The following is a 25552-nucleotide window of genomic DNA, read 5'->3' as shown; positions in this document are numbered from 1 at the left end:
GAAAAGCAAGTTTTTCAGGGCTGGATGTACACTGGCGGTTTTCAATGAAAAGGAAGAGGAACAGCTAACTATGCAACACCTCATTCTCACAGCAACAACCATCCATTCTACTCACTTGTGTAGGTAGCACCAGGAACCTCCCTCCCAGGACCACCCAATGAGAGGAAGGAATGGTAGCTTTTTGGTTTTTTTTTGGAGGGGAGGCCTAAACTGCACATAACAGCCTTAGATTTTCCTTCTACTCCACTCATCACTGCTAGCAAATCTGGGCAAGGACATCAAGAATGGAAGTAACTGTCTATAGATGTTGTGGTATTTCTCAAAACGGGTGTTAAAAGCTAGATTATATAAATTGATATAAATTATCAAGTGGGAGAGATAGGTCCTTGTCCACACATGCAAATAAAAAACGCCAAAGAAAACTGCTCTGTAACCTTCCCAGGAAGATTTTCCTGAATTGATATTGGAATGCTCACGAGTCTTTGGGCTGATCTTTGTTTGTCAGTAAAAATGATAGCTTCTTCTTCTTTAGCTGCTAAATCTATTCAACAACAGCATACCTTATTAGGCTGATTGACATCATAATTGGTCAAAGAGCCCAGAAGGTGCTGGAGACCAGGAACGTTGTCATCATTGATGGCATGAATGATGGCTTTCATTACAAATGAATCTTCCTCGTCCTCATAAATTAACCAGAAAGTAGATGGGAAGGGAGAGACAAGAGAAAAGAAGTTATTAGCTTTGAGAGGGAGGACGGTATGGAAAGGAAATAAACTCTTCAGAAGCAATATATTGTCATTTCACAGTATGACTGCCATTCCCAATGGGAAACAAGCTGTTATAACATCTGCTTAAATTCTGGAGGTAATTTACTTTCTCTAATAAGAGTCTCCTTTTTTATGCATCAGCACATATCTTTGACCCTGATTTAAAAGAGCTCTATTATGCATTTCACAATTCATTTTCTGAAAGCTACATCAACATAAAAACAGGAATAAGAAGCATCTATTTCCCAAGAACAACATCTTGAAGCAGAACAGTGCTATAAATTACTCCTATCTAGAGTTTATAAGGTTTTAAACTACAGAGGCACAAGGCTACAATCCTACTGGGAGCTGGTTTTGCAACGGTTACGATTTCTGATTCAACATTAAAAAATAACAGCACATCAATTAGCAGAGATTTTATTTACAAAAATGTGGAAGTTAGCAAAGTGAGATAAAGAGTGTAAGACAGATAGACTTGCCACTCTGCAGAATTTTTAATGCCTAAGGACTTTTAATTCTGAGGGGAAAAATGTTTGCATGATACTTATTAAAACTACTATAGTGGTACCTCAGTTTAAGAACAGCTCTGTTTACGAATGATTTGATTTACGAACTCCGCAAAACCGGAAGTAGTGTCCTGGTTTGTGAACTTTACCTTGGTCTAAGAACAGAATCCGAAAAAGCGCGCCTTGGTTTAAGAACGGTTTCAGTTTAAGAATGGACTTCTAGAACGGATTAAGTTCATAAACCGAGGTACCACTGTATTTAAGAACACATTTCATAAAGTACAGAATCAAACTTTTAAAAAGAAATCTACAGGATTTATGCACCTCCAAGTGTAAATCAGAAAACATCAAATCAAAACAGATAACATACCTGCTTTCATGTGAAAGCAAAAAAAGGAAGTGTTGCTGGTTTAAGCTAAACACGCAATACATTATGATGTCTAAATTAAGAACAGCTGTTTCAACTATGGTTTATTAAAGCAAACCAAGACCAAATATCACAATCTGAGCCTGGTTTGTTTCAAAAAACCATAGTTCAAAGTAACCACCCTTTTGCTTAGTGTAGACATGATGAGAAGCTAAAGCAAGTTTAAAACCAGGAAGCAAATGCTTCCAGTTTCTGCATTGTGGTCACTAAAATACGGTTTAGCCTTAAAACCATAAACTATGGGTGCTACTCGTGTTTTACTCAGCAGACCCACGGAAATTAATGGGTCTAACAGTTATGTTTATTAATTTTAATGGGTCTATTCTAAGTAACATTTAGTTGGACATCCCTATCTGAGAACCACTGTGGTGTAGTGGTTAGAGTGTTGGACAAGGACCTGGAGGAGTCCAGGGTTCAAATCCTCACTCAGCCACGAAGTTCACTGGGTGACCTAGGGCCAGCCACTGCCTCCCAGCCTAACCTACCTCACAAGGTTGTTGTGGGGATTAAATGAGAAGGGACAGAAAACTTGAGCCCCTTGGAGAGAAAGGTGATATATACATGCAACAAATAAACAATATTTTGTGTGATAAACTATAACTTATGACAAACTTTTGTGGACACACATGCTGGGTGTTCAACATGGAGTTCATAGCCTGTGGAGTAATGTACATGAATTATATATCTGGCATGGGTTCACAGATCTGGGTTCTGAGTGCAACGCAGCAGCTGGTCTTGGGAGTTGTACAAATCTATAGTCATGCTGCCTGCCGACATCTTATTGGGAATGGCAGAATCTCTCCTCATATCCCTTGGCCAGCTACATGGTTACACTAAAGCAAATAAGGTGGCCACACCTCTCAACTGTATCACACTGATGGCAGCTCAGACAAGCGGAAGGGGGAGAATCTTCTTACACTTTGGTACCCCAATGTCCGCCAGCCAAGCCACTGCTGTAATTAAGGTGACTGGTATGAAGAAGGGAGACAAAATGCCAGCCCAATTTTCTGCTTGATACCTGCTGTTCTCCTCTATCTACTTGAGAGACTTCTGGCTTGTTTCTAGATTTAACCCATTAGTGGTGCTCAAATAGCATTGCAATGAATTACAGTGGTGCCCCGCAAGACGAAAAACTCGCTAGACGAAAAACTCGCTAGACGAAAGAGTTTTCCGTTTTTTGAGTCGTTCCGCAAGACAAATTTCCCTATGGGCTTGCTTCGCAAGACGAAACATCTTGCAAGTTCTTGCGAGTTTGTTTCCTTTTTCTTAAAGCTGCTAAGCCGTTAATAGCCGCTAAGCTGCTAAGCCATTAATAGCCGCTAAGCCGCTAATAGCCGCTAAGCCGCTAATAGCCGTGCTTCGCAAGACGAAAAAACTGCAAGACGAAGAGACTTGCGGAATGGATTAATTCCGTCTTGCGAGGCACCACTGTAGCTTCATCCAGAAATATGGAAAGCAGAACTGACTGAGCAAAATTTAGTCATCTATCTTAAATTAGATTACAGGTATTGTCCACATATTGTCTTTTGTCTGTATTTATTGCTCAGTTCCTTGGGATCAATTTGAAACACCTGCAAGGGACATTACAGTTCCAATTACTGCAGTTCAGAAGATGTTATATTCTATGTTAATCCCCATACTCCCAAGTATTTACTTACCAGAGTGTCATCGCTCCTAGCCACGCTCATGTTACTTCTGGACAAAAAGGATCTTGATAATCTTTGGCATAGCGATATTAAGCGCACTGATTGCTTTTGTAAGAGAAGAGACAAATATTTATGTGAAACCATAAAAACTCATTAGAGGAAACATTTCTGATACGAGTTCAGTTCCGCAAGCAATACTGCTAAACTGTTAGTAGTTGCAATCAAGATAAGTCTCTAAGGTCTGTATTTTTATATGGTCCATTTGCCTCAAGATAATAGTATGGTTACACACTCCATACTTCCCTGAGCATTCCAGGGGTCATGCTGTAAAATATAGTGTCCTCTAGATGAAAGAGGCTGCAGACTCACAATGTATCTGCAATAGTTGTTCAGCAGGATTGCTACAGAGGGCAGCAAAAAGATTTGCTCCTACATGAATTTTGCAGGAAGGAAATGCAGACACCCTGACAGTTGTTTCCAGTCCAGGTTAAGTCCTGCGGAAACCTTTATTCCCCCTGCCCTTGTCGTATCCAAACTGAACCGCCAACTCTCTCCATTTCTTCCCACTTTACCTTGCAGAACGATCCTCTCAGATCTGATTCCCTATAGACAAATTGCCCATCCAAAACATAAAATAAAACAGTGTCGTCTGATGGTGAGTTAGCCAATGGTACCCCCTTCAGATGTTGCTGGACTTCAATTCCCATCAGCCCCAGAAAGCACAGCTGGTGGTCCAGGATGATGATTATAGTCCAACAACTTCTAGAGTAGGTTTCCTCAACCTCGGCCCTCCAGATGTTTTCAGCCTACATCTCCCATGATCCCTAGCTAGCAGGACCAGTGGTCAGGGATGATGGGAATTGTAGTCTCAAAACATCTGGAGGGCCGAGGTTCAGGAAGCCTGTTCTAGAGGGCACCATTACAGGCAACTCCCCGGTTGTGTGGTCATTGTGCACTTGTGTGAAATCACATGTAATCAGAACACCCATTGAAAAAGCCTGCAAACACCACACTCTGTCTCTGCCTTGCCTCTTTTGGTGACATTTTCAGGTCACTTTTGGGTCCAGAACGATGCAGTAACACACATATCAGACACACCTAAAACGGTCACTGCCTGTATTTCCCACTGAGGAAAGATCCACTGATCATCAGTGAATGATTGCTAATAAGCATATTAATAAAACAGGGTTGCCAAGCAGCAACACAATCAATATTACCATTTTAGTACTATGTGGCATATCGTTCTACGTGGCGTATGGTTCAACGTGCCATTGTGGAATACTGCATTTGGAGAGGCATTCAATTTTCGAGAGCTTCTGTCATATGGTGAATATGACAAGGCATACTGGACATTAAGTATCTGCCACTGAAAACTGATGTGGCCAAATAACCTTGGAATGCCTTATTATCACATTAGAAAGTCTTGTGAGAGTCAGATCTAGGACAAATTTGGGATCTATTTTTATAGGGCTGAATTCATCAACAGCCACATCTGCCTTGCATTTGCTGATCTCGTTTCCAAGAAGGAGTTCTTTTCTTTGGTTGGACTTATTTGCTAACTCTCTCCCTACTAACAGTTATTATCCCCTGATGATGCACACTGTTCCATATCTCTTTCTTCCAAGTTATCCTACACGTCTCTTTTTCACAGTTTGCAAGAAACTCCTTGCTGCTCTTACTTCCTCCTGCTCTTCTTTCATTTCTCAAGATACGCTGGAAATACTATATGCTGCTCAGCTGTAATGCCCTGTACCAATTTCACTCTAAAAGTCTAACAAATATAGAATGGAGAATGAAAATGATGGACTATGCAGAACTCAATAGACTGACTGGAAGGATCCGAAATCGACAAGATCAGAGATTTACAGAAGATTGGAAGAAATTTACAGAGTATATGCAAAAATTAAGTGATAATCAGATAACGTTTGTAAGTTTTAATGGAGCTCTGTGAAAAGAAATGTTAGAATATTATTAGTTAGAAATGTGGAAGAAGTAAAGTTATGAAGGAATCTCAGACAGGTTGAGGGAAGTCAAAAAAGAGAAATGGGATGTAATTAAGATGTATGAATTGTATAATTTTTATTCATTGGAAAATGAATAAAAATATTATAAAAAAAATAAAAATAAAAGTCTAACAAATATACAAGAAGTTCAAGACTGAACTAAACCAAATCATTTAAGGCCCAGATGAAGCTCTCAATAGCTTTCATGTGTTAATATATACTGGCTATGTTGACACGCCATGTTAAACTACACTTAATCTTTAACCATTCATTCCCACTTGCTCCTCCTTTACTCCTGGCCCAGTTGTGCTGGGGACAATAAACCAGGATGAGCCATGGGTACCATCATGCTGCTTGTTCCATGTTAGAGCACAGTTAAGCATTATGATTTCATGTGACCCGCTGTTACATGTACTTATTCCAAAGCCAAAGAACAATAGTTACTATAAAGAACTGTTAGGTCTTACTTTCCATTTCCTTCGTGCTGCGAACTTCTTGAATTTTTCCATATTCACAGCAGATGCTTTTCTACTAAGTGCTTGAAGGGTATCCTTCGGCTGTGAGAAAATTAAAACAACACTTTGAAATGCTATATCCTTCAGTGAAGAAGAATGAACGAAGAAGATATTACCTTCTACATGGGCAAAAGAAAGAGGTAAAACTAATATAATAATCTATGCATTGCATACTAACCTTAATCCATGGGTGCTGCAAGCTGTCTTGAATTGTCATTCTCTTCCTTTTAAAGAAGAAAAAAAAATTCATTCCATTTATTACTTTTATAGTCTGTATTTTCTTTGAAGGCCTCAAAAAGGCATATACGTACCCCTTTTTTTATTCTCACAACAATTCTGTAAGGTGGGTTAGGCTGAGAAATGGGGAGTGGCCCATGGTCAGTTTCATAGATTAGTGGACACTTAAACGTTATGTCTTCCTGGTTCCAATTGGAGTTTCTGAACATTACACCGGACTGGTTCTAACATATTCTTCATGCAGTTACTTCCACTACGTATTTATACAGCACTGAAAACATGCTACAACTAACTACCGTATTTTTCGCTCCATAAGACACACTTTTTCCCTCCTAAAAAATAAGGGGAAATGTGTGTGTATCTTATAGGGCAAATGCAGGCTGTGTTGCTTTCGCTGAAGCCAGAACAGCAAGAGGGATTGCTGCACAGCAATCCCTCTTGCTGTTCTGGCTTCAGGGATAGCAGCGCAAAGCCTCTTCAACAACATTTGATTCAGGGGGGGCCACTAGGGGATCACATCAGAAGATGGCTGACAATAACATCTCTCCGACCCACACGAGGTAATTTGGAGGCTATGATGGGAGTAATTAGCCTCCCTACCCCCCCCCCAAGAAGGTGGGGGGACTGCCCTTGCCTGCTGTGCCCTATACCACCCCTGAATTTGTGGGGATGGGGGCACTAGGCACAAAGCCCTCCTGTGGGATTTCGGCGCTCCTGGACGCCGTCCCTGATCCGTGCCACTAGCTGCAAGAACTTCAAAAGAAACAATTTGGATGAAAGAATGCACATATTTCAAGGAAGGAGGGGGAGTAAAGACTGCTAACAGAAGAGATCTCTGATAAAACAAGACGAGTTGGAGGAACAAGAATAAATCATGAGAAGATACGCCAAGACTCGGTATGGCAAATGACTGATGGGGGAGGGGAAAAAACTTTCCTTTCTTTCCTTATGTGATTAAACAAGAATCCCCTCCCCTTACAAGTCAGAAATGTCGTATTAAGGACTTAAGCTGTGGATTTAAGGCTGTGTGGAGATAAACTTTCGAACCAAAGCATGTTTTAAGAAGAGCGTGGAATGTATAAGAGCTTTGGAATGACGCAGTTAAAAATGCGGTCGCCATATTGGGAAGTTCTGTCGGAGGTCTTGAGTCTGGGAGGAGAAATAGAGAAATAGAGCTGTTTTTATATTGTGGGCGACAGTTTTGCGAGATTAATGATGGAAAGAGTGATGTTATCTATGAAGGCGATGATATATGGAAACCATCTCGATTTGAGGATTGGAAGAACGGAAAAATTCACACAGGATTATTATTGGTGTTTATTGGCTTAAGGAGACTATCAGAAGAGATCATAAAGAAAAAAGAGAAAATATATGAACAAGATGTGATGTGGAAACAGCAAGAAAAGACTGGATAGAATTATGAACTCTGTTTGGATTGATTCGGACTGATTTGGACATTAACACAGTAGCAAGAAGATGATCAGAATCCCCCTTCGGATCTTGAAATATGGGTCCCCCCAACAAAAAATTAAAAATCGGCTTTGTAATTCGGAATTTATGTGATGTGATTTAATTTGATTTGATTGGCCGGTTAATAAAAATTATTTAAAACAACAACAACAACAACAACATTTGATTCAGAATATTTTTTTTCTTGTTTTCCTCCTCTAAAAGCTAGGTGCGTCTTATGGTCGGGTGAGTCTTATAGAGGGGAAAATACAGTACAGTGGTGCCCCGCAAGACGAATGCCTCGCAAGACGGAAAACTCGCTAGATGAAAGAGTTTTCCGTTTTGGAGGTGCTTCGCAAAACGAATTTCCTATGGGCTTGCTTCGCAAGACGAAAATGTCTTGCGAGTTCCTGCGGGTTTTTTTTCCTCCCCCCCCTTTTTCTAAGCCCCTAAGCCGCTTATCCGCTAAGCCGCTAAGCCAAGCCGCTAAACCGCTAATAGCGCTAATCCGTCAATGGACTTGCTTTGCAAGACGAAAACACCGCTAGACGAAGAGACTCGCGGAACCGATTCTTTTCGTCTTGCGAGGCACCACTGTAATAAATAAGCAAATGCAAATTGTATAAAGTGGTGGTAGTAAGGGCAGCAAACTTGACAGCCTGGAGGATCTCCTTCACTTTGAAAGGGATAAGGGTAACTACCAACTAATCCTGTTTGCTTGAACTTGGTATCATAAAATGAATCCCGGAAGAAACTTACTTTGGATCCTTGATTAGTAGTCTTCTTATAAAATCTTTCGCTAAAGCACTGGTGTTACTGAAGAATTCCTCCTCAAAGTCATAGTTCACTGCAGACACATTGGCTAATGTTTCTTGTTTGGTCTCTCCCAGAAACGGTGATGCACCACTCAGACTGCAAAAAAATAAGTTCGGTCACAATGATATAGTATGACTCCAGGACAAAAGGTTTGGTTCCAGGATTGAGTTTTAAAAGTGATTCTGAACCTCATCCCAATAACTTAAGTAAGGCCTCCACTATCTTCTCACAGTGACTGCAACTCTCAGAATTTACATATTTTCGCTTTTCATCATTTATGCTGACTGCATGGAAAAACGCACACTATTAAAATAAAATAAAATAAAATAAAAATGTTCCCATATAGAGGAACATAATAATAAATCGTAACATTGAAAATAAGGACAGCAACAAATTATATTTGTAATCAGTAGTTTGAAGCATGTATTTGGAAAATTATGTACTGCTATATAAAACATGGGCCTGGATAGATTAGTAACCTAGTCTATAACTTTGTGGAGTTGATTTAATAACCAAATGGGTAAAACAAAGTGATTTAGAGTGTTAATACTTACAGAATATACGTTATTACACCAATACTCCTGAAAAAAGAAAGGGTGTCTATCACTATTCAAAAAGACACAAAAAAATTACAAAACGTTCAAGTGCAGAAGAATTGTGAACTTACCACATATCTGCCTCAAGGCCCAGCGGTTCATAATTTACTATTTCAGGAGCTAAGAGACAAAGCAGAAGCTTTAGTCTATAGCAGAGCAGTTTGACACGAAACGATATATTTTTTTCAGCTATGAAGTATACATACCACAAGGGTATGGTCTAGAAAGAGCAAATGGAAAAAGCAGATTTTCCAACAGGAATCATCTGTACATTAGTTTACAAGCTGCATTAGTTCACACAAATGCAGATCCACAAACATTTTATCGTTAGTTTATTTTACAATTCATTCTGTCTGCTAAAAATTTGAATCTATTTAAAGATAATTATGAAAAATGCTGGTAAGAAATTAAGAAAGATTTAGAGATCTGGTCAAGATTGAAACTCTCCTTGTTGGGTCGAATTGCAGCTATAAAGATGAATGTATTGCCGAAGATGTTATTTTTGTTTCAGACCCTACAGATCGTGGACAGAGTAGAGTGTTTTGGGAAGTGGCAGAAAGATATTTCTAGGTTTGTCTGGCAGGGCAAAAAGCCCCGAATAAAATTTAAAATACTAACGGATGCAAAAGAGAGAGGGGGATTTGCCCTGCCAGATTTAAGGTTATATTATGAAGCTGCGGCTTTCTGCTGGATGAAAGATTGGTTACTCCTTGAGAACACTGATGTCCTAGATCTGGAAGGGTACAATAACGCTTTTGGATGGCATGCATATTTGTGGTACGACAAGGTAAAGGTTCATAAAATGTTTAAAAACCATATTGTCAGGAAAGCCATATTTATGGTCTGGACAAAATACAAAGACTTATTAGAAGGTAAGACCCCGAGGTGGTTATCATCAGCGGAGGCCAAGGTTCGAAAAAAACCCAATATGGAGGCCGGATGGCCGAAATACTGGGAAATAATAGAAAAAATTGGAGACAATTGGAGGCTGCAGAGCTTTGAAAAATTAAAAAATAGGGTGCAAGACTGGTTTCATTATGCTCAAATTCAAGAGGTTTTTAAGTCGGACAAAAAAATAGGATTCCAGGTGGAAAAATCGAAATTAGAGACAGAACTGTTAGAACCTAAGACCAAGGTACTTTCGAGAATGTATAACTTGCTGCTTAAATGGAACACCCAGGATGAGATAGTCAAATCAGCCATGATAAAATGGGCTCAGGATATTGGGTACAACATTATGTTAGAAGACTGGGAAAGGTTATGGACCACTGGAATGAAATTCACGCCATGTAATGCCTTGAAGGAAAATATTATGAAAATGATATATAGGTGGTACATGACCCCAGTCAAACTTGCAAAAATATATCATCGGTCTGATAATAAATGTTGGAAATGTAAGGAGGCTGAAGGGACATTCTTTCACCTTTGGTGGACTTGTCCAAAAGTGAAGGCCTTCTGGGAAATGATCTATAATGAGTTAAAAAAGGTGTTTAGGTACACCTTTCCTAAGAAACCAGAGGCCTTCCTCCTGGGCATTGTGGACCAAAAGGTGTTAAAGAAGGATAGAACTCTTTTTATGTATGCAACCACAGCAGCAAGAATACTCATTGCAAAATATTGGAAGATAAAAGACCTTCCCACGCTGGAAGAGTGGCAGACGCAGTTGATGGACTATATGGAACTGGCTGAAATGACGGGCAGAATCCGAGATTTGGGAGAAGAAACAACGGAAGAGGACTGGAAAAAATTTAAGGGCTATTTACAAAAACATTATAAGTTGTATGAATGTTAAGAATCTGCACGATTAGGAAATTCTAGCTCCTGCAACTAGATTGGGAAAATAGAAGATTAAGTTATAAGTAAGAAAAAGTTGAAATTTAAAGTTAATTTATGTATTACTTTAAGGTATAAATAATTGACAAAAAGTACTTTAAATTTAGAAGTAAAATATTTTGAAAGATATAAATAAGATACGAAACAAGGTAATAATTTGCTGATATGTTTATTGTAAAGAATGCAGGGTGAGGGAGATGTGGGGAAGTCCAGTTAGTAACGTAAAAATGCATTTTGAAAGCTGGATTGTTTTTCGTTTTCTTCTTTTTTTGTTTGTTCTTTTTTTGTAAATTGAAAATGTAATAAAAATTTTATATAAAAAAAATATATTTTACAATTCATTCTATCACAACCTCACCCTCTTTTAAACTTTTTATGAAACTGATTCAGACTGTTCTGTAAGATATTTATTCATTATGATCCCCTGTATTTGAAAACAACATATTCAATGTATATACTATTGCCAGATGTATTCACGTTCCCAAAACATCTGCTGTGTATTGTATGCAGGGCTGATTTTCAAGACTGTCCAGAAACTTCAGCTGGCCAGGATCATCTCACCAGAACTAAAAATGGCGACATACCCAATTTGTATCTGGAGAGATGTCAAAGTTTTTAACTTAAAAAACTATATGCATTCATTTGGGATGCTTCCATAGGAATCTGTGCATCAGATTTGGGAATGACCTGCCTTCAGTGATTAGCTGCAGAGTGGAATCATCCTGGAGGGGGTGCTATTTTCCCAGGAGGAGGAAAAGGGCAGAGGAGCTTTGGATCAAGTTTACTGTGCGATCTGCACATGCCTACTCCAAAGTAAGGCAATGTCATTCGACTAAACTGATTTCCTTCTCTCCTTTTGCCACTGCTATTTTACTGCTACTTTGTCTGTGGTTTCGTTAGGGATTTTAGTTACAAAGCAATCATGTAAATACAAAATTGCTTTTTTATTTTAAAAGTATTGTTTTAAGTTGTTTTTACCATCTTATCCACCTTACAAACTTTATATTGAAAGGTAGGACATAAACCTTTCGAATTAATATATACCATATTTTTTGCTCTATAAGACTCACTTTTTCCCTCCTAAAAAGTAAGGGGAAATGTGTGTGCGTCTTACGGAGCGAATGCAGGCTGTGCAGCTATCGCTGAAGCCAGAACAGCAAGAGGGATTGCTGCTTTTTGCTGCACAGCGATCCCTCTTGCTGTTCTGGCTTCTGAGATTCAGAATATTTTTTTTCTTGCTTTCCTCCTCCAAAAACTAGGTGCGTCTTGTGGTCTGGTGCGTCTTATAGAGCGAAAAATACGTATATATATACATACAGTATAGAAAGTCCAGGAAGTCATGACTTCCACATACAGAAAGGAAAGGATGTTAAATTTGCAAATATTCAAATTCAAATTAGTTTGAATGCAGGTAAATATTACCTACCTAGAAACAGTGTTCAAGAGGATGGGCAACATTAAGGAGAACTTGTAAAGACTGAACACATGTAATGATCACCACTGCTCACATATGAAATACAGGCCTAAACAATACTGACATGTACATATCAAACTGCCTAATAATAATGTGTTTGGCACTCTGAGAAGCTTATGTTTTTCCTAACATATAAAACACGACCACCCACTCTCGTACCATTTTCTTCTTTTATTTCTGCTTGATGAACATGTACATGTTCAACATTATTTCTTTGTTAATCTCTCTTACACTTGTTATTGTCCCCTGTTCTGCTCTCTTAACATACGGAAACATACAAGCCCCCAAATTCTGCTTTTAATGTTTTCTTGACTGTTCCTAGTTTAGTTTATGGGATATAAGTCACTTTAACTCCTTTGGTCTTGTGTGCAATGTTTTTGTGTGGTTATCTATGTTTATTATCTTCATGACATTTTTTTCTTGAATTAATTTTAGAAATATTCCTTCTCCTCCTGCTGTTCAATAACACCCCCCCCCCCAATTATTCAAATGCCTGGTGTCTTTGCTTTATGTTAACCTGAAGATTTCCCCTTTATCACAGCCCTTGTTCTATGCTCTCCCCATTTTCTTATTTCGATATGGAAACAACTTTGCTTTCTATGGTTTATTTATACAATGCTTCCTTCTGCCTTCCTTCCCTATACTCTACAGTAGGAATGTTCTACATTGTTATTGGTATTTCAACGTATTTTCCAAGCCATTATGGAGTCTATTTTAAAAACTTGCATTAGTTTCCAACAGTTTCCTCCCTCATGTAGACTATTTTTAGTGCCTGGAAGGAACTTAAAATAAAACATCCATTTTTTCCTTCTCGTCGTCTTTGCTTTATATGTTGCTACATGCAAAGAGATAAATGAACACCCTTTTATGCATTAAATTAACAGCTATTCCTTTTATTCAATCTACACACTTTTGTCAACAGCTTTTCCTTTCCAGAGAATTTCTATTTTTGCATTAACACTCATCCACCTTGCTTAAATTCCTGTATGTTTTTTCTAATATGAACCACTTGCTGGTCTCTGAACTTTTCTTTTTCAATTACACTTTCAATTACACTCTGAACTTTTCTTGTTTCCTTCCTCCTTTAGTGGCACAATGTTTTTCATCTGTGTTCTTTTTATAATTTGGTTATCTCTCACTTTTTCTGTATTTCTTTACCTTCCCTTTGACTACTCTATTTCCCCCTTCAGTCTCAGGAACTGGCCTGTAGCTCAGTCTGTACCCTTTTCACATCCAGTGGTGCCCCACAAGACGAATGCCTCGCAAGACGAAAAACCCGCTAGACGAAAGGGTTTTCCGTTTTGGAGGCGCTTCGCAAAACGAATTTCCCTATGGGCTTGCTTCGCAAGACGAAATGTCTTGCGAGTTTTTCCGACTCCCCCCCCCCTTTTTCTAAGCCGCTAAGCCGCTTATCCGCTAAGCTGATAAGCCGCTAAAAGCCGCTAAAAGGCTAATAGCGCTAATCCGCTAATCCATCAATGGGCTTGCTTCGCAAGACGAAAAAACCGCTAGACGAAGAGAATCGCGGAACGGATTCTTTTCGTCTTGCGAGGCACCACTGTATTCTAAAATGGATGTGAGATTTATTTATTTTTTAAGAGATCTATATATTCCACACGTGCTTTAGAACAACAAGAATATAAACAATAAACCAGCATACAACCAACTAAAGAACAAATAAGCAAAAAAGAGCAGCAGCAGCCAGACAGTAATACTAAAAAAAGCTTTGGACAAATTTATTTTTATTTAACAAAATTTATATACCACTTCATGGTAGCAAACCATCCAAATGGTTTACAAGAATCATAGAATTTTATAGAGTTGGGAGGGACCACAAGTATCCTCTAGCCCAGGGGTCAGCAAACATTTTCAGCAGGGGGCCGGTTCACTGTCCCTCAGACCTTGTGGGGGGCTGGACTATATATATTTTTGGGGGGTGGGAATGAACGAATTCCTATGCCCACAAATAACCCAGAGATACATTTTAAATACAGTGGTGCCTCGCAAGACGAAAATAATTCGTTCCGTGAGTCTCTTCGTCTAGAGGTTTTTTCGTCTTGCGAAGCACGGCCATTAGCGGCTTAGCGGATTAGTGCTATTAGCGGCTTAGCGGCTATTAGCGGTTATTAGCGGCTTAGAAAAAGGAAAAAAAAGGGGGGGGGAATTCACAAGACTCGCAAGACGTTTTCGTCTTGCGAAGCAAGCCCATAGGGAAATTCGTCTTGCGAAGCGCCTCGAAAAACGGAAAACCCTTTCGTCTAGCGGGTTTTCCGTCTTGCAAGGCATTCATCTTGCGGGGCACCACTGTAAAAGCACACATTCTAGCAATGTAAAAACACCAGGCAGGCCCCCAAAATAACCTAGAGATACATTTTAAATAAAAGGACACATTCTACTCATTTAGAAGGCAACTGGGCCAGATCTGGACCCCTGGCCTTAGTTTGTCCAACCCCTGCAATGGAGGAATCTTTTGCTCAGTCTCACAACCTTGAGAGTCTCACGCTCTCTACCGACTGAACTGTATTAAAAGTCCAATAAAAACAGTTACAAACAATAACATTAAAATATATTTAAAATCAAGGGTAAAAAAGATTAAAAACATCAACATCTACATGTGCAAGGTGAACATACCTAGAGAGAGAGTATTGCATAATTTGGGCACCACCACTGAAATGGACCTCTCCCCTGGTAGCCACCCTTCCAACCTCAAAAACCAAAGGAACCAAGGTTTTAGTTGATGGTCATCTGGTAGAAAAGAATCTCCCAGATACCCTGATTCCAAGCCATTTAGGTTTTTAAAGGCCAAAACCAGCACCTTGAATTGAACTCAACAATGAACTAGCAGCTAGTGAAGTTCTCCAAATCAGTGAAGTATACTTGTGGTGCTGACTCAATCTTGCTACCATGCTCTAAACTAGCTGTAATTTCTGGATGTTCTTCCAGAGCGGCCCCATGTCTAACACATGACACCAAACCTGGATGTTTTTGGAGAATGGGTACAAGAAACATAGGCCACCTGAGTATGCCGCAGCAAAGCAGGGACAAGCAGAACTCAGAGAATGGAGACCTGATTCTCATGAAGCTCAACCCCATCCAGAATAGGCTGAATACCACTTCCCTGGACTGATAAATCATTCATCATCACCACCGTCTTTATCTGGATTGAGCTTCTATTTGTTAGCTCTCATCCAGCCCATTACTGATTCCAGATACCAGCTGATACCATGCCAACACCTGGGTCAGATATAAAAGAGAAACACAGCTGGGTGTCATCAGCAGATTCCTGTAAACCTCTCTTGATATTTCTTTTGATGAGTAAGCAGGATATAAATATTTTTAAATAAATAAAAGGTCTCCCACCTGGCACCAGGAATGAGCTCCAGGTTACCAGGCATTTGCAAATGGGTAGAACTGTTTCTTATTTTCTGTTTTGAAGTCAGGCCATCCATCTGTCACAAATTTCTAAGATGGGCATATGGGGACAGGAGGGCTGGAAAAATGCGTGTGAACTTGTAATGGATGTTCCTTTATTTGCATGGCAAATGAGAAACTGGGAGAAGTACACACTACAGTATCGTCCTAGGTAAATTCTTTTGCTGTGCAATCTGGACAGGTTGTTGTTTGCCCATCCACTGCCCCTGTTCTCAGCCCAGGCAGTACTGGCGAGAGACTGAGTAGACTGAAGTTTCCAGCTCATGTGGAAAATGGAGGTCACTTCTGCTCCACCTATAAGAACCAGTCCACTTTGCCCCTGTTCTCAGCCCAGGCAGTACTGGCGAGAGACTGAGTAGACTGAAGTTTCCAGCTCATGTGGAAAATGGAGGTCACTTCTGCTCCACCTATAAGAACCAGTCCACTTCAGCACTGTCATACAAACACACCACAACAGCTAAACAGGGAAGTACAACACTCACCAACAAATTCAGGCGTCCCAAAAATGTTCTTAAACTCATTACTAAAGTCTATTTTATGCGCTAAGCCGAAGTCAATGATCTTGATACGAGGCTTTGGTACATTTCTATCCAGCAACATTATGTTCTCAGGCTTTGAAGAAAAAAAGATTGGTTGCGTGTGAGCAGTTGCAAAACACAGGAACAATTTGGAAAAATAATCTCTTCCTGACAAGTAAAACTCATATGCTCTAAGCACCACACTCAACGGAAATGGCCCCATGGCTGTGAAAACACATTGGTTCCTCACACTGAATCCTGACTTGACACAGGGTTCCCAGATGATGATTTATTATATCCAAACATCATAATATAATGGTGGGTCCTGCACAGAACAGCTGCAAGATTCACATTTGTTCTTTACAAAATCAGGAGTATTCCTAAGTACTTAAAATAACTGAGGAAGACCCATAAAAACACACATTTGCACATGCTAATTTGTATATACAAATGCAAGTTTGGAAATAAACATCACAGCAGCAAGCTAATTTATTTCTCATCCAAATGACCCTAAGTAAAATAAATTCTTCAATTAATTTGAGCCCCCCCCATCTACCCTAAATCAGCAAGTCTTTAATTAAGTTCTCCTCAATTCATTTTCCACATCCAGTTCAAAACCAGAGTCTTCCTTCAATTAATAATTACTCACATTCATTAATCATTAGGTCTGGTTTGGCACTGAGACTGCACAGGTTCTTTCAGGCGGGCAAAATGAGTAGACTAGTAGGTAGGGGCACAAAATATTTTAGGAAATAGTGCAGAAGCCCCAGGACATGCTCCACCACCACCATGATACCCTTTTCAATAGCTACCTTTCACATAAATAATGGGGATTTTTATTATGCTATCCAAGTTCTAAGTGTTGCTTTAGCCACTATTCCCCAAACTTAAAATCTATCCAACATACCTTGAGATCAAAGTGTGCAATTTGCAGAGAGTGCAGATAGTTAACACCATTGAGGATTTGCTTGAGAAATTCCGTGGCCTCCTCTTCAGACAGAGATTCCTTTTCCGCTAAAAAATCAAAGAGCTCCCCTCCTGCAACGCTGTGAGAATAGGAGCAGCAGTTATTGACTTTAGCCTATTGATTTTTTTTTCAGCTTAAGGACTTTGCACAGCCATATTAAGAAAGGCAATCCATTCTTAAAAGCTTCCTGCACAGAATCTGAACACGTTTGTTTTTGTTTTTTTAAATTGCAATTCAAATGTTTATTTCAGTCTGCCATGTAACAATGCATGCTTGAAAATTCTAGGCACCTAGAAAATTGACGATTGCCTCTGAAGAATTGTTCTGGTATACTGAACTATTTTTCTGGCTTTATTATCATAGGTTGTACTTTAATTTATGAAAATCAATGAGGTTCATACATTGTTTTGGATGACAGGAAGTAGGAGTAATAGCAAGTCTCCGGTGGCAGGAGAGAAATAGCAATATTATATGCAACTATTGATTTTAAAGCAGAACACAGAAAAGTCACACATTGTTTCCCATAACTCTATAAATGTTGACTCCTGCCATCTCCCAACCATTTCCATACTTTGGTTATAATTTTCAGTGCGGCAGCAAACTTTATTTTAAATATTTCTGTGTACCCTTTGCCTGCATAAAGACTACATTTAAAAATTTCTCAAATATTTTGATTGTAAAATCTGTCAAGAAACTCTTACAAATGAATGTGTACACACATAGTCCTTTTTCCATCCATCACTTTCTGTGATGATGAATAGCAGCTGACAATAACAGTATACTGGCTCACCATCACATCTTTTCGTTCTATACAAAATTGAATCGCGACACTCTCTGAAAACAACGGAACAATGTTCTTGGTTTTTTTGTTCCAAATATTACTTCTTTGTGTCATCATCAACATTATTAGCAACAAATATTAAGCGACAAAGACGGATTTTAAAATGAAACATTGATGAAAACATCCTTGCCTATTACCACTGTCTTTATCATATTTATTACTTATTTATATATCTCCTTCCCATTCACCAAGTGCTCTCAAAGCAACAACTAACCCATAAAAAGAAGAAACTCTTTTTATGCCTTAACCAATCTTTAGAAGACAAGGGAGAGGAAGCCAACTGGATGGTTTTGCTTGTGGAGATCCACAACACAGAGATGGAAAAGACCTTACCTATATAAATTGGAAAGGTCTGAATGGAAATCAGTCTTCCCTCAAGTAACCTGGTTTTAGGCTGTCTGTGGCTTTAAAAATTAACACCATTACTCTTTATTGTGCCTGCAAACTACCTTGTAGGCAGTCAAGCTTCAAGAGGCACAATATGTGCTCTGTGATCAGACCCAGATAACAGTGTCGCTGCATCATTCCGAACAAGCTGAACTATTCCAGCCTTCCAAAAGTAGGCTTATACAGAACACAGTATGCAAGCCAATCGGGAAGCTACCAAAGTATGTATAAAACAGCCAAGCATGTATTTCTATTTACTTTAAAGCTCTAAACCAATTGTTGTACTGTCAGGGGTAATCATGGGTACCTTCATCTCACCTCTGGGGTGTTGTGCAGGCATTAGAACAGCCCATAGACAAAGTGCCATTAAGTCCACCAGGGGTTGGTGAGATGTATCTGGAAAGTCCCATAACAGGTTGTGAAGGCAACAGCCTTCTCTGCTGTTTGTCCCACACTCCATCTTCCCTGCAAGAAACCACTAGCACACCTGGCACAAAAATCTCAACAATGGCCTTATCTTTCACTATCTGAGGCAGTGAATTCCATAATGATTTCTTGTACATATGAAGAGATGTAGAGATGAAGAGATACAACCCACACACAATCACTGTCCTATGGCTGGCTGAGGTGTTTCCCCCCCACTCTTTTTATGTTAAAAATGTTTTGCGATCGTGGCTGACATATTTACAGTGGACCCTCATGTTAGGTTGTGGGCGAACATAGCAGACGAAACAGCGATTTCTCCAGAGCAGCTCTTTATTTGTAAGCTGGACAGAACTGAACAGCAAATAGCTCAGCCGGCATGCTTTTATAGGCAGCCGGCTGTCAACATTGTAGCAACAACAACCCAGGGTTTCCCGCCTAAAATAACTGACGTGGACCTGAGTGAAAACTACCTACAGTATCCCCCTGCTGGCCCAGGGTGAGAACTTCAGTACATAACACCTCGAGTTACGTACCTCTCTGGATACATAATCTTCAGGCTGCGAAAGCGGCAAACCCAGAAGTATTTTTCCGGGTTTTGCTGCTCACGCATGCGCAGAAGCACTGTGTGCCACGCGCGTGCGCAGAAACAGCGCCTCTGGTTATGGATTTTTCAGGGTGCATATGGACCCCCGGAACGAATTAAATCCGTATCCAGAGGGTCCACTGTATTGTATTTTTGTTGTGTTTATAAACTTGCTTACAGTATTTGTTGTACTGTACGTTGGCAAGAGAAATTATTTTATGAGGCAGCTAATATATATGAATAAATGCAATGTGCCCTTTATGTGCAATCAGTTCTACTTTATAGCATAGCTGTGATCATACATTTGCATGTATGTAGGGGAATATGGCGTGCTCTGGTTCATGGGGTCACGAAGAGTCGGACACGACTAAACGACTAAACAACAACAACAACAACAACAACAACAACAACAGGGGATTATGAAAATTTCATGTGAAAGGCAGGCATGCATATGGGTGTCCCAAGGATGTACAGAGTGTTGCTTTCCCTAGCAATCTGAACTAGTCCTGAGTGACCATCAGTCGCAGAGCATTATTAATTCTTATTGCTTATGCAGCTGCATCATTTTTAAGCAGCCAGAGAGACACGCTCATACCCAGAAGAGCTTAGTCTAAAACTGGACAGAAGACACAAGGAGAGTAAAGGGTTGCAGACCAAGATTAAAAATACTCCAAATGTCAATCCATATCATAATACTCAATTCAGTTCTCTGCCCTCCACTCAACTTTGAATAGCTCAAGAATCCAAATATCCCACTCGTTAGGGCCATTCACTGAATATCCTTTCACAAATCTGTGGCCTCCAGGTGCTGATGGACTACAACTTTCACCATTCCTGAGCACTGGTCATACTGGCTGGGGCTGATGGGAGTTGCAGTCCAATAACGCCTGGAGAACCACAGGTCCCCCATCCCTAATTTTACAGAATATAATTTCATTTTAAAGTTTGCTAGTATGACAATAGCCCACGCTACTTTCATTTTCTACTGCAGAAGTTTGCTTTGTCCAAGATACATTACCTTTGAATCTCTACATCATACGCCTATTATGAATAGCTGCACTGTATAAAGGTTGCTATTTATGTTAAGTGTATACAGTGGTGCCCCGCAAGATGAATGCCTCGCAAGACGAAAAACCCGCTAGACGAAAGGTTTTTCCGTTTTGGAGGTGCTTCGCAAGATGAATTTCCCTATGGGCTTGCTTTGCAAGACGAAAATGTCTTGCGAGTTTTTCCGACATTTCCCCCCTTCCCCCCCCTTTTTCTAAGCCGCTTATCCGCTAAAAGCCGCTAATAGCGCTAATCTGCTAATGGGCTTGCTTCGAAAGACGAAAAAACCGCTAGACGAAGAGACTCGCGGAACGGATTCTTTTCGTCTTGCGAGGCACTACTGTAATGTATACCCTGCACCTGTGGCTCCTAGAAGCAGTGAGCATGCAACAGTGGCCACACACAAGGAAATGGCTTTGACTGGTCAGCTAAACCTGGAGAGGGTAGTCTATGGGACTTCCCCTGCATGCGAAGAAAGGCTGTGGCGGATTGATCAGTCAAGATCAACAGTGGGTCCAACGGTCAAGAAGGCAGTTACTGCACATGTTGTAGAGGGAACTGAGGGGCCAATGCGCTTTGTCAATCTGGGAAGGTAGCCCATCTAGGAAAAGGAAAGCTCTGATCCTAAACCTCTGCTGCCTTGCAGCTATACTCATTCATGAGAAGTGTTTTGGCAGCGAATCTGGAGGAAAAAAAATCTGTATCTGCTAAGGAGTAAACTCCACACAAATCCAGAGTGGGATCCCAAAGACGATTGGATGGTGTCTGTTGTACTGATGTACTGTTCTGCTTCCCTTTTGACCACAACAGTGAAGCTAAGTGTGGGGCCACCCAGGACCTCCATACACATTGCCCAGGCTTGCACCCTGGAGAGGTCACTTCAGTGCTGCTAAAGCAGCAAAAACAACATGGGAGGCAGGCGTTGTTACCGGTCTCCACAATCACAGCAGGCGCTGTGATTCTCCAACAGTTTGCCTCCACCCCCAGAGGGCGCACTTCATAGTCTCTTGAGACAGATAGATGTGAACAATAAAGACTGTATACAGAAAAACAACTTAATAGAGACAATTAAAGCAAGACAGTAATGGGCATAACCTATGGTTGGATTAGAGGGGATTGGAGGAAGAAAAAAAGTAGCGGTAGCCATGGGCAGGAAACAACCTTTGCTTCTCAATGTGAAATGCAGGAAAGGTGAAACCATTGTAAATGGGCAGGCATTTCACCAAATAGGCTAGAAGCATGAAAAAAAGCCCACATCTAAGAGGTTTACGAAAGCAGGGTAACTGCTAACACATCCCACATTTCAGTGCACTGCTGCTTTGTGATTCATTATAATGCCACAGCATGCACCAAGTTAAGCTTGAGCAGTTTATTCACCTTAATGGAACTAAAAAGCAAATTATGAAATTAAAATGTGAATAATCTCCATTTCACCCAGATGAAGCCAGTGGAATGTTTAAAATTCTGTTTTCAGAAGTTCACTTCTTGAACATCTGCTATAAATATTTCTGAAAAGAAATGCAGCACAGCAAAATGGTGCTAATTAGTTGATGATTAACTTGTCCTTTGAAGAAATAACTTGTCCCCTACATTAGCCGCCATATTTTTTCCACACAGGAGATTTTATTTGCAGCATATTTATGACAACAGCTGAGGGCAAGTCTAATTGATTATTTTCCTTCTGGTTCTCTAATAGGGATTACTGAGTAAATTCTGCATAGCTCCTTAAAGAACTGCATGCTCTTGAACTCTGATTAGCAGAACATTATAGTGAGTGCCACCCACAGACTCTAAATACTTCTAACGAACATAGCATATAATTACATTAAATTCAGATCATGTATGAACCCTGCAGCTTTCTCATTCAGCAGCAGAAAAGTAACCTTTCCAATGCAATTTCTCCAATTCGTACCTGAAAGTTTATACTGACTGCTTCCCCAAGCATAAAATAACACAAAGATCACACTAAGCAAACAGCAGACACTATTAGTCACTGGCATATGCTGTAAGGATAAACAACTATAGAACCAACATTTCAGCAACCTAACATTTCATTTTTGTTCTAGTTTCATCCTTAACATAAAACATTTTCCAGAAACAAGCTCTTTGAGAATTGCTTTTTCTGACATGTCGGTTAATCTCTTGTATGGAAGAAGCACCAGCAACCAAGACCAGCACTCTGATTACTGTATTGGAGGTAGAAGCAACAAGAAGCCATTGCAGAGTTGGTTTTTCTGAGACCTATATACCCAGAGCAAAACAGCTGCAAACCCAATAAAACCCCTCAGTATTTAACACACAAGAAAGCTGTATCTACAGTACTCCCTCTCTGGATCACAAGAGGTAATTATATTTTTATGCATGCATAAGGAGTTTACAAATGGAATCAACAGAAAACATACATGTGGAGTTGGCTATAGGTTCTAGTGCAAGGTTTAACTGAGAGTCTTCAAGAAGATCAAGCACTGTGTTTAACAGTAAAAAAAAAGATGCTTGCAGTCAACACTTCCATCCTCTGGGAGGAAAAATATATCACACAGCACTAGAAAATAATTATTTTTCAAAAGAAGCAAACAACTCTTTCGCAAGCTTTGGGATTAAATGCTACATCCCATAAGATATAATTATAGATTTTAAACAGTAACCTTGAAACAGATTAGCTTCAAAAACCAGCATCATCATTCCTTAATGAGCTAGCAGCATTGTACTTACATGCCTTTATTAATGAACTGATTAAATAATTAAGGTACCAGCTAAATAGTTATTGTCCCATGGAGCATTTTAAACCCAGTGCGTTTAACAAAATTAAAATGGCCTACATTGGAAATGGAGAGCAAATCAGAACAAAACAGAGATTAGCCTGATTGGTTTTGCTATTGGGGAATCTATCCTTTTTCACTGATCATTCATGGTGAAAAATGAGGCCTGAACATTTAGTTAATAGCTTTTTGCTTGCTTGATGAGATAGAAAAGCAAAGAGTGATAAAGTTGGCATAGGTGCCGACTTTAGTCCAAGATTGAGGGGGTTCAGCAGGTGTCACGTGTTTGTGACATCATGTACAAGATGTTGCTTCATCAGGAGGGGGCCAAGCATGGAGCCCAGTGCAGCATGGCTTCAGTGGCCAGCAGCTCCTCCAGTGTCATGTAGTGGTTAAGAGCGGTAGTCTCGTAATCTGGGGAACCGGGTTCGATTCCCCGCTCCTCCACATGCAGCTGCTGGGTGACCTTGGGCCAGTCACACTTCTGTGAAGTCTCTCAGCCCCACTCACCTCACAGAGTGTTTGTTGCGGGAGAGGAAGGGAAAGGAGAATGTTAGCCACTTTGAGACTCCTTAAAGGGAGTGAAAGGCGGGATATCAAATCCAAACTCCTCCTCCTCCTCTCTGGCTCTCAGGAGGAGCCAGTCACAGAAGCGACACCGAAATCAGCTTCCTCTGCCCTCTCAGCACTGTGTGCACTCTCATGTTAAATGTGTATCCTTTTCAGATTCATCCTATGTATACTGAACACTAGATGAAATCCCTTCCCCTCATGCGGCTCAGCAGCATTAACTAGTTAACTAGCAGTGTTAACTAACTAACTAACTAACTAACTAACTAAGTCAGCTAAGCAGCGTTAACTAACAAGAAGGAATAAATTATAGGGAAATATTCAGCAATAACAGACCAGATGTCCGGCAGTTAACCTTTATTGACAATTATATTTTTAAATGAGTAAGTTTGAAAAATTGATGGTTCAAGTTTCTAGCCCGACTCCCCAAACCAAATGAGTTCCTTTTTCATGCATTTGAGATATTTACTTAACAGTGCTTCGTTTCTGTCAGGAGCCAGTGCCAGGAGTAAATCAGCAATAAAAAATAAAATAAAATAAACCAAATCAGTGTAGGCCTAGTGATCATACTTGCGAGGACTAAAGGTCCCTGCTTTCCCACCGCTCTCTTAGGCTCCTCCCTCTGTGCCTTCCCCAGCAGCCTAAGGCTCCTTCGCTTTGTCTCCCTTTGCTCTGCCCTCTTCATTTCTCTGTGTGTCCTGGGAGACCAGAGAGGAAGGGAGATGGCCGCAGCAGGAAGCAGAGACCCCTTGATTTTACAGCAGCCTGCTTCATCTCTGTCCCCTCTCCTCTCCTGCCACTGAGTCTGGAAGGCTCTCTGCCCCAGCCTCTTCCTGCTCACTAAACTCTGTTGCCTCTTCAGCTTCTGACTCCTCCTTCTCCCATCTGCTCCCTCTGACCATGCATTGATGGAGCAATAGAGTGCTTCTATTGCTCCACCAACAAGCAAAATGCAAGAAACTGGAAACTGGGGGAAGAGAAACCTAATTGCCACATGTAGGTAAAAATGACAGGGATTTCCACTTCACCACTCAGTTTGATTCTCTTGTTTTCTCACTGTTCAACTCTCAAATCACTGATCTGCTATAAAACAAAATAAATTTTCTAACTCACCTCTGTGCACACACACACACACACAAAACACAATTCTTTTTCACAATTCTACCACCCAGAACTACCACCTTCAATCTGCAGGGTTATAATTGTTATTCCAATAACATTTCTCCTGCCCTTTTCCCAGCTCCATTCACTGGCTTCTCTCAAAAAGCTGCAGATATTTTATTAAGATCCGTACCACAGTTTTTTCCAGCACAAACTGACAGAAAGTTGCATTTCCAAAAACATACATTTCTGATTTTCAGAAACTGCCCCAGCCCCTAAAAAGCAATTTTGAAACTACTTACAGTTCAAGAATAAGAATTACATCCATTTTACTTTCGTAAACATCGTGCAGAGTAATCACATTGGGATGCTGGATTTCCTTCAATATGTTTACTTCTCGTTCAATGTCTTCTCGAGTCACTCCTCGGCGGCTGGATTTTGTTCTTCGTTTCTTGATGAATTTTGCAGCATACTGTGCTCCAGTGCTCTTCTCTCGACATTTCCTTACTACTGCAAACTGTCCACTAAGAAACACAAGACAGTAGGAAAGGTATTTATTAAGTATAGTACATACAAAAATATTTTCTATTGCTACACACAATAGAAAAGACAAAAATTCGGCAGTGGTATATACAAATTTGGGTTAAAATTG

General features: G+C 40.1%; 1 protein-coding gene across 2 annotated transcripts in view; it reads right to left on the bottom strand.

Moving 5' to 3' along the window:
• DAPK1 (death associated protein kinase 1) overlaps positions 1-25552 on the bottom strand; it is an 86929-nt gene that overhangs the window by 29039 nt on the left and 32338 nt on the right. For both annotated transcript variants that reach the window (XM_079996003.1, XM_079996002.1), the window contains exons 3-12: positions 25203-25424; positions 17127-17265; positions 16184-16313; positions 9034-9082; positions 8921-8947; positions 8310-8462; positions 6043-6088; positions 5817-5906; positions 3359-3451; positions 561-680 (exon numbers count right to left, since the gene is read on the bottom strand). In XM_079996003.1, the coding sequence (XP_079852129.1) occupies positions 561-680; positions 3359-3451; positions 5817-5906; positions 6043-6088; positions 8310-8462; positions 8921-8947; positions 9034-9082; positions 16184-16313; positions 17127-17265; positions 25203-25424 (1069 nt within the window). The remainder of the gene's footprint in view (positions 1-560; positions 681-3358; positions 3452-5816; positions 5907-6042; positions 6089-8309; positions 8463-8920; positions 8948-9033; positions 9083-16183; positions 16314-17126; positions 17266-25202; positions 25425-25552) is intronic.

Source organism: Podarcis cretensis (genome assembly GCF_951804945.1).
Source record: "Podarcis cretensis genome assembly, chromosome: 11".
NCBI lineage: Eukaryota > Metazoa > Chordata > Lepidosauria > Squamata > Lacertidae > Podarcis > Podarcis cretensis.
The sequence above is the reverse complement of the archived record's forward strand: the minus strand, read 5'-3'. Positions and strand labels throughout refer to the sequence as shown.